The sequence below is a fragment of the Pinus tabuliformis genome, chromosome 6 (genome assembly GCF_031772625.1).
Source record: "Pinus tabuliformis cultivar Carrire ecotype Pingquan chromosome 6, CPIR1, whole genome shotgun sequence".
NCBI lineage: Eukaryota > Viridiplantae > Streptophyta > Pinopsida > Pinales > Pinaceae > Pinus > Pinus tabuliformis.
In genome coordinates this window covers 339,690,104-339,700,217 of record NC_142292.1, presented here as the reverse complement: position 1 = coordinate 339,700,217, position 10,114 = coordinate 339,690,104, and the positions used below count along the sequence as shown (strand labels likewise).

General features: G+C 42.6%; 1 protein-coding gene across 1 annotated transcript; it reads right to left on the bottom strand.

Annotated features, from left to right (window-relative positions):
- Positions 1-2,021: 2,021 nt before the first annotated feature.
- LOC149258685 (uncharacterized) lies at positions 2,022-7,488 on the bottom strand. The gene is made up of 2 exons (XM_089429037.1): positions 6,672-7,488; positions 2,022-5,776 (listed from the first exon to the last, which is right to left on the bottom strand). The coding sequence occupies exons 1-2, from the start codon at positions 7,486-7,488 to the stop codon at positions 2,022-2,024; spliced, it is 4,572 nt and encodes a 1,523-aa protein (XP_089285163.1).
- Positions 7,489-10,114: the final 2,626 nt, after the last annotated feature.

Here is a 10,114-nt window from a genome sequence, read left to right as displayed (position 1 = left end):
CATAGTGATTTATATAAATTATTTATAAACAATTTAACATTGTTTTTATTTGTTAATATGAGGAGGTGCTTTTTATATATTTAGTTGTTATTATTATTATTTAATCTTAATAATAATAATAATAATAATATAAAACCCTAACATACAGTTTTATATTAATTTTTATTCATAGTGAACAATTTATATATATTTATATATATATATATATATATATACATAATTTAACATTTATATTATTTATTAATATGAATGGGTGTTTATTAAGAATCCTTTGTATTATTTATTTATTTATTTATATATATATATATATATATATATATACTCAATTGTTATTATTAATTTAAAAAAATTAATAAATAAATAAATATGAATTGAGTATTATCATATATAGCCGTTATTATTAAATATTACCAATCTGTCCCTTCTCCCTCTCATAGTCAAACATAACCGTTTTCATCTAGCTGTTAGGTTGACTAGTCTTCCTATTTAATCCTCTTCCTGGATCTATTTCTTCATCATGTCTTGAAGATGAACCACACTTTTCTTTCTTCAATGTGACTTCTTCGGAAAAACTCTTTATATATTATTAACAATATTATTATTAATTATTTTACTTATTTATTTATTTTACTATTTTTTTTAACGGTCAGCTATGTTTAATATTAATAATTATTCTATTGTTTTTTAAGATTTTTTTTACCTAGCTAATGTCTAACGTTCTTCTTGTAACTAAAATTATTTATTTTAATCAGCTAAATATCTAACGGATACTTCTAGCACATGGGGCATCTCTGCTATTTATAGCTAATTTGGGATTGGTTTTTCATCCTTGTCGTGAGGATGAACCATGGTTCGAAACGTCGACTTCATTCAATTGCTTATCATAGTGAAGGTATGAGTTTTAGTTGAGTATATTTCTTTACACATGTTCAATCAGTGAGTAGATTCTTTACTAGTTGTGTTAAGGAGTTTTGCCCTTGATCCAACATCCATTTATTAGATGTAAGTTCTAAACCCCCCATTGTTTTTCTATGTGATTATTCCGAAAATTTTATGTGATAATATTTTCATATTGATGTAAAATATTTTGATTCTGAAATAAGTTATGAGTTTTCGGCATGTGGTATTGATAACCCATGGTATTAGCCCATGGTATTGTAACAAGGCCTATTTACAAGTATCAATGGCAAAAGTGAGGGTCAATATCTATGGTTAAGAATATTTTCATACTGATGTAAAATATTTTGATTATGAAACAAGTTATGTGTTTTGGGCATGTGGTATTGATAAGTCATGGTATTGGCCTATGGTATTGTAACAAAGCTTATTTTTTACAAGTTAATAATATCCATGGCAAAGTGGGGAAGGATATCCATGGTTAAGAATTTTGTATTGTTATAAAATATTTTGGTTGTTATGGTTTTTGGGCATGTAGTATTGATAAGCCATGGTATTGACCCATGGTATTGTAACAAAACTTATTCAAAAGTTACTAGCAAAATCAAAATATAACAAAATGAATTTGATTATTTTTATTACTTTATTTTTTTTAATATTTTAATTTGACCCACATTTAAAATTGTTTACATACTTACTTTTCATCTACACATCTAACCTATACTCCGCTATACAGTGTCTCTCGACGCAATAACTGCCCATTTCATATTAAACATGCGAGATTTGAGATAATACTTTTTTTTCCTTTGGAAAAAATCGTAATTTCTATTAACTTAAGAAATTACATTTTGTAGATGCCGAGGCATATGTATATGGAGGCTTTACAAAATTTGACTGTTGAGTGGTAGATCTCCTCGCAGGGAGTCTGTAGTCCGTGTTAATCAAAAACTGCCCTCTACAGTTAGAGGGAAAAGAGAAGCAAAAAAATATATTATTTGTCCTCTTCACATTGAGAGTACTATGATTGTCTATACATGAAAACTGTTTTTACAGCCGACTGATGGAAAAATAAAACTAATACATGTTTATATAATAAACCCTTCAAAAAAACATGAGCTTAGAGCTCAATTTTGTCCCTGTTCTATAAACGGTCTGTGGTAATATTGATGGTGGATACCATCAATCTCCTCCTGTATCAACCAGACATTGTCCTGAAGATGCGTTGCCTCTTTTGAAAGTTGGTCAGCCTCCGTATTTTGTTCCCTGTAGATATGACGACAGACAAAAGAGTCAAAAATGTTTATCAACCTGTGCGCTTCCTCCAGAATATGTCTGAGAGTATATGCATTGCATTGAGATGTATTGTTGAGCCAGTTACAAACGATTTTTGAATCACCAAATAACTGCAGGTGAGTGCAATGATGAGATAATGCAAAATGTATGAGGTGTTTTGCAGAGGAGAGTTCGGCAAAGTTGTTCGTGCCCATCCCCAAGTTAACCTGGATTTTGTAGCAGTGTTTATCATTCAGGTGTAAAATCAGTCCCCCTCCACATCCAGCTTCCTGGGCAGAGCCATCGAAGTAAGCCCATGGTTTAGATTTGTCTATGATTTCCGGGGAAATGATGCGCTGAGGGGCAACGGGGTCCTCTTCTGGAAGGAGATCATAATCTGAGATTATGTGCTGAGTGATGGATGGCCAGTGCGGTTCTCTGAGATTGAAAATGGATTGGTTCCTAGCTATCCAAATGGCCCAGTTGACAAGGAGAGGCAAGTTCAGGGCTTTGCCTTTATGAGCAAGGCACCATGAGTTCCAAGCCTCTTGGATATTGTTACCTCGCCAGGGGAGTAAGGAAGGGTAGTGTACAGATAATCCATTCCATAACTCTATAGATGACGGGCAATGCAGGAAGAGATGATCGGTGTTCTCATCAGCCATACGACATAGATGGCATCGGAAGGGGCCGTGGAAGGATCTCTTCATCAGATTGGCACCCGTTGGGATTTTGTCAAAGAGAATATTCCACATTAACAGACGGGTGCGAGGGGCTGCCTTGAGTTTCCAGAAGGATTTCCAAGTAGGATCAATAGATTGAGGTTTATGGGGATCCATAAGGCTGATGTACCCTTCTTTCGGGGAGTAAAGACCAGACTTGGCAAGGGCCCAGATGATTTCATCAGGTTCCTCTGTTAAGCGAATGTGGGCCTGTGTGAGGGCTTCAATGTAAAGCTGCCAGTCTTGTCTCCAATGTACAGGTATGTCCAAATCATTAGCTGTTTTCCAAGCTTGTTGAAAGATAGAGGTGTTGAGGTGGTCGCCGATGTGTTTGATGTAAATGATGCCTCTATCATTTAGGTAGCTAATTAAATCGGCAGGTAACCTGTGAGCATTTCCACATCCTACCCAAGGGTCTGATCCAATGCGTACAACGTTTCCTTCCTTAATTCTCCAGGTAATACCAAGTCGCAGTATGGGGAGAGCATTCATCATTGCCTTCCATATATTGGAGATATTGCTAGCAGGGGGACGAGACTGTCTGAGCCAGTCCATCAAAGTTGAAGGCCATATATATTTTGCTAGTGCTACCCGGGTCCATAGACTATTAGAGCTGATGAGTTGCCAGCCCAGTTTAGCAGCCAAGGCTTTCGAGAATAACTCAAGCCTTTTTATGCCCCATCCACCCCAGCGTTTAGGAATAGCGATGCGATCCCATTTTACCCAAGCAAAGGTTTTTCCAGGTTGATTTCCTTTCCATAAGAATCTGCAACAAATGTTTTGTAATCTGTTAAGTATTCCTTTTGGGATCCATGCAAGCGTCATCCAGAAGACTGGAGTGGCCTCGATAACCGCTTTGATGAGAGTTAATCTGCCAGCCCTGGATAGATATTTGTGGTACCAGATCTGTAATCTTTTCTCCACTTTTGCAATGAGCCATGTCCAGTCTGCTATCCTATACCCGAGGGGCTTTAAACGGAAGCCCAGATATTTAAGCCCATCATCCAAGTTAAGGGCAGAAAAAGGGAAACGCTGGGTAGTATAAATCGCCTCATGCTGAGAGCAACCAATAATGGTGATGGTGGATTTACCTTCATTTATCATCATGCCCGTAGCCTGTTGGAAGAGCTTGAAAATATTGTACATAATTGAAGAATCTCCGATGCTTCCGTTTAAAAAGATCAGAACATCATCAACAAACAGAAGATGAGTCAGAAAAAAATTATCCGAGATCTTGATACCAGTGAGCTGTTGTCTGTCCTTCGCCGCATTGATGGCTCTGCTCAGACCTTCCATAATGAGGAGGAAGAGTAGCGGGGAGAGGGGACAACCCTGTCTGAGACCCCTTTCTGATAGGAAGAAAGGGGTAGCTTCACCGTTAAGGAGTACACTATAGGAAACATCTTTGATACAACTCATAATCCATTTAATGTAGGCAAAAGGGAAGCCAAGATGAGTGAGGATTAATCTGATGTAGAGCCAATTTGCCCTGTCAAATGCCTTAGAGAGGTCCACCTTGAGGATCATACCTTTCTGCTTCTTAGTTTTCAGAGTGTGGAGGAGTTCTTGGGCAGTGGCAATCGCTTCATGAATTTGTCGGTGTTGTAGAAAAGCAAATTGTTCGGGGGCTATATGACCAGACAGTATAGGCTTCAGGCGATTTGCTATAATTTTGGCTATAATTTTATATAGAACGTTACAGAGAGAGATGGGACGAAAGTCGTTAAAGGAGGTAGGAGAATCAGATTTCGGAATCAGGGCAATGAAAGTGGACTTGATGGCTGCATGAATACTACCTTTCCTCCTACTGTCCTCCACGATTCTGAGTAGATCATCTCCCAGTATGTCAAAAAATGCTATAAAGAATTCGATGGTCCACCCATCCGGTCCAGGACTCTTGTCTTTTTTGAACCATTTGATGGTGGCCTCTAGTTCCTCCTTCGATACAGCCATCGTCAGGTTCTCTGAATCCTCTTGTTCCACAAATCTGGGGAAGTATTCAGCAACCCTCATTATCTCAAGTATGTTTGCAATACCGGGTGCCTTGTAAATGGATTTGAAATGTTCGTTTGCAAGTCTAGCTAGACCCTGCTGATCAGAAATCCTCTGTCCCTGGTCATTTTGTAGTTCCCAGATGGTGTTAATGGCTTTTCTACCATTTGCAAATTTGTGGAAGAACTTGGTGTTATTGTCTCCCTCAGACAGCCATATGGCTCTACTCCTAAGGCGCCAGCTCTCTTCTCTTTCCTTTAGGATTTGTGTGCGCCTGGATATAAGAGTAGAATATAGATCCTTGTTTCCCGGTGCTGTGAAGGAGCCATCTGATGAATCCTCAAATGTTGCTATGGCTCGTTCGGCCTCCTTCAGTATCTTATCATCATTAATCCGCTTCAAGTGTGCCCAATTCCTGGAGAGGCTTTTGAGTTCGGATAATTTCCTTAAGAAACCAGTAGTATGCTCCTCCTCTTCCATGATAGGATTCGATCTCCAATACTCCGATACAAGCTGGTGATAGCTGGGGTCCTTGAGCCAAGACGCATTGAATTTAAAAGGGCTTTTAATCCTCGGGGACTCCTCAGAGAGTTCGAGAAAGATAGGTCTGTGGTCAGATAATCCCCCGGATCCAACCCACTGTCTAATGCGAGGGAGGAGAGTGAGGAAAGCCTCTTTTATGAGGAATCTGTCTAGTCTTCTAGCTAGGCTCTGATCACCACTTCTATTATTGGACCAGGTATAATGTAATCTGACAGGAGGGATGTCAACCCAATGATGATCTTCAAGTAAGGTAGAAATCAAGTCGGACAGGTTATCCGCTTGGGCCGAGTGTCCCCAGGATTCACAGTGACCCAAGGAGAAGTTCAAATCTCCTCCCAGTATGATGTTGTCTGCCCGGAAGAGTTCAGAAGCTAACAAGGTTCTCCAAAATGGTTCTCTGTCCACACATGGGCCGTAAACATTGATGATTCAAAACTCAGTGTTAAGAGCACGGTCCAATAAGTCCATACCGATGTAGCCTCTGCCTCCCCAGGAATTTCGGAGAACCAAGGATTTGTTACAGAAGCCGATAGCAATACCCCCGGATCTCCCAGATGCATCCAGAGCATGGAAAGTCCAGTTCGGAAGCCAAGAGCGCAGAATGGGAATGAGGGTGTCAGCCGGGCAGAGGGTTTCCTGGAGAAAGATCACATCCAGGGCAGTCGAGGTGAGCAGCCTTCGAAGGGCTAGTTTTTTATGGGGACTAGCAACCCCTCGACAGTTAAAGGATAGAACTTTCATGGAGGGGTAGGCTGTGGGCCGCCTCTAGCTCTAAGGGCCCTGTCAATCGTTTGTTGTCGCCCAAGGGGACTTCCTCCCCCGCTGTATGTCTGGCCTTAGTGAGTCGGGAGGGGCGGCCTCTAGCCGATTTAGAAGAGGTCGGAGTATGAGAAGGTTCAATGCCTATCACGTCGACATCCTTCCCCTTTGTTCTGGATCGCAGAGGGTAACGAGGGGAAGAGGGAGGGGGGATGGAGGACTGGGAGAGGGGGGGTAAGGAGGGGGGGGGGGGGGAAGGGAGGGAAGGGGAGGGGGAGGATATCAGGGAGGGGGGACAGAGGGAGGGGGAGAGTGAGGGGAAGGGAAGCGTGCAAAGGAGGGAGGAGGGGGGGGGAAGGCCCTGTGGGCGGGGGGGAAACTGGAGAGAGCCAGGGAGGAAGGGGGGGGGAGAGATACCCATGCAAGAGTGCGATGTAAAAATATGAGATATGCCAGATGTAGATGATGGAGAAGGGAAGAACGTACCCGCGGTCGAGGCGACATCTCGAGTGGTGCCAGAGCTGATGGGCAGAGGAGGCGAGGCTGGAATGGAGTCCGCAGGATGCTTATCAGCAGCCTTAGTAGCAGAAGTGCCCTGTAAGTCTCTTGGATTGCCTGGTGCATCCTTCGCCGGCTGATGTGGTGGTTCTCCTTCCTTTTCCAGGGGCTGTGTTGGTCCATCCTCCGTCGTACCCGGATCTCCGATCTGCTCAGGGCCCCTTTTTTTGTGGAGGAGGGGGCAGTCCCTGAAAAGGTGACCAACCTTGTGACATCTGCGGCAGCGGTATGGAATGCCTTCATAATCAATAATTTGCTTGCGGGATGTGTCCCGCCATTGGATGGTGATGTACTCCAATAGGCCTCCTCTGGTGTCGAGATTAATTAGAATTCTAGCGTAGGCCATCATACCTGTTTGCAGATATGATTTGTCATATTCCATATAAGTGTCGATGGCATTTCCGATCCGTTTGAAGATGTCTTCGGACCAGTATTGCAGAGGGAGGCCTGGCAGTCGAATCCATACAGGTCCAATACCGATCTGCTCAGTCTCAGGGTCAAAGAGAGGTGTCCAACGCTTCAGCAAAACCGGGGCATGCTCGAAATGCCAGTATGAGGATAGGACCCAATTTGTGTGGTCGGCACGAGCGAAACGAAGGGCGAACCATCCCCTCACAAAGGTCTGCACGAATGGGATGTCGACCAGATGGTGACCCCAAACCTCAGATGCCCAGGTCTTTAGTCTCGCGGCCGAGTAATTTCTTCCTCTGATGCGACCAACAAGGACTCTGTCCGCAAAGTCCATGGCTTCTCCCCACTGTATGTCCTCTTCCAGTCGCAAAAATATATCGTCAGCCTTGGATTTAAAGCACTTATGTTTCTTCTTTGTACCCTGTGGGGGGCGGGAGGGAGGAGCCCTGTTCTGAGACGGACCCGGAGAAGAGTGGGAAGGTCGGTGGCTGTGCAAGGGGGGGGGGGGGGGGGGGCAGAGATTAGAGGGTAATAGTAACGGTGCAGAGAAGTGAAATTGTACGGAGCAGAAGCGAAGTCGGTAACCGGAGGCAGAAAACTAGGGTTTGAGCCCGAGAAGTGGGGGTCTAAACCAGGGTTAGGGTTTAGACAAGCAGAGACAAACCCTAGTGAGGACGGAGAAGCCGGCGGAGTGGAGAGAGCTGGCCAGGTGGGGGGATCGTCCGGCAGGACCACAGGAGGCCGGGAAGGTTCAGCCAGAGAGAAACCGGAGCTGAATAAGCAGGTCGACGTGGAAAAGGGGTACGCCAGATGGAAACCCCTTCCAACGGGTCATCGGAGTAATCAACGGCATCCAGATCCTCCATGGTGACAGCTGCGCCTTGGAACGGAGAAGCCCTTCTTTCGACCGCAGGAAACGGAAAGCAGACACCCTCGAGCCGGTCAACACAGTGACCGCAGGCACGCCACGAGAGGAGCGGTTAAGGAGACAGGGAGAAAAAAACCCCGTGAGACCCGCTCAGGATAGATGCTTCCGGTGTAACGACCGCGACAGGTAAACTGAGGGCAGAGAGTAGCGACAGAAAGCGGAGTGTGAGCCCGGCGGGGAAACCTCGGCCAGTCTGAGAACCGCTGCAAAAGAGCAAACCCTAACCGTAACCTTCTGCTGCATACTTCATCCTCGCCATCTTCCCCTCACATTAGCATCTTCATCGATTTGAGATAATACTTACAAATCTATAGTTTCACATTTCCACATTAACCTCCACATTTTATCATATTATCACTCGCCACAAGTTTCTTATCCCACTCCCCTATGAATAAAATTGTGGGTATTGTCACTTTCAATCAACTAAACAACTTTGTGGTGCTTGATGTAGCCTATCGATTTCAAAGTTTGGGGTGTTGAGGAACTAGGCATAGCATGGAAAGAAATTTGGGGTTCTTTGCAAAAGGGATTCATCGTCTATGGGAGGGGTGACATCCTCTGAGTTTTGTTTAGGAGTATCTCCAATATGATTGCCTTATGAGTGGTCTTGTGGAGATGGATCCATTTGGAAAAAATGTTATTTACATTTGTGCCAATTGAAATGCCTCTTGTCACGGTTGTATCAAAGGTTGAAGCATTGACATTCTACCATCTCCTTGGGAGACAAATTTTGGATTTGCAGTGGTTAAGAGGTGGAGGAACTACGGGTAGTGGCCACATGAGGGTACATATAGGGAATAAGGGTCTTTTGGTTTGGGCATTTATCACAATCTCGACTTCTTTAGCTTCATCACAAGCTTCCAACCATGTGATTGGGTGTTTGCATCATGAAATGTGCTCTAATTGCTTCCTTAAGACCACTAATGAAGCATTCTTTGGAAAGGAATTAGATGAGGCCTATGTGCAAATTGCTAATTGCTCAAAGGTCATATAATAGTTAATGTTTGTGCTTGTCTAACTTGATTTTGTCAGGGATCTTAGATAGTGAGTGTCACGTTCACAATGAGCATAAAGGATTGTTATAGTCTAGTAATGTAACCTCCATAAGTTTTCTTATACCATTTCCACCATTGCCAACATTCTACATCTACATAAGAATCCCCCTTTTAGTTTATGCAGATCATTAATGATGCCATGGAGACAAAATAGTGTTTCATTTGGGTAACCCAACTTATGAGTTCATAAACATCAAATTTGTTCATGTCAACCTTTGGAAAATGATGCCATGAATTATGCTCCTAAATGTTGATATAATGCTCCTAGAATTAGAAAACCTTGGTTTCTAATTCTAGGTGCTTGGTGTGTAGGTCCTCAGGTTTGTTATTAGTTGTTGCCATGTTGTGAGTATGGACCATGGGACCGCCTAAAATCCAATCAAAATTTTAAGCCCAACTTAGCTCACTATGATCAATGGCTCAGGGGGAGTCTTTCAAGATATACCACTAATAATGCATTCTCAAGTCCATAAAAAATAGTTATTGAAGAGGTTTACCCACATAATCAACACGACATAAGGAATATTTTGAGATAGGTCTGCCACAATGGTGCTTGTAGTACCAACTTTTTTTCTTCTTAAGAGTATTACTCCTATAGGAGTATTAATCTTCACTGATTATTATTGTAGTGAAAGAACCTCCAAATATGAAAATATGTAGGAATTTCGCTAGCCAATTGTAGAAGCTAGGGTTTGTAAGGTCTTAAAGAGAGGAGTGTTAGGTGTTGTAATTCTCTAATATACTTGTAGGGTTCAATACTATTGCTCAACCCTATATCTCAAGGCATTAACTAAGGAGGCTTAACCATGTCCTTAGCTATATGACACAACTACCCAAGTACTAGAGAGTGATCTCCTTAAGTGTCGTTTTCTGTGTACTATAGCAACAAGATGACTGATTAGTTTATCTAAAGTTGTTTTAAGGTATAACCAAGGGACTTCCAGTAAACTCAGAGGTATGTAGAAGTGAGATTTTGT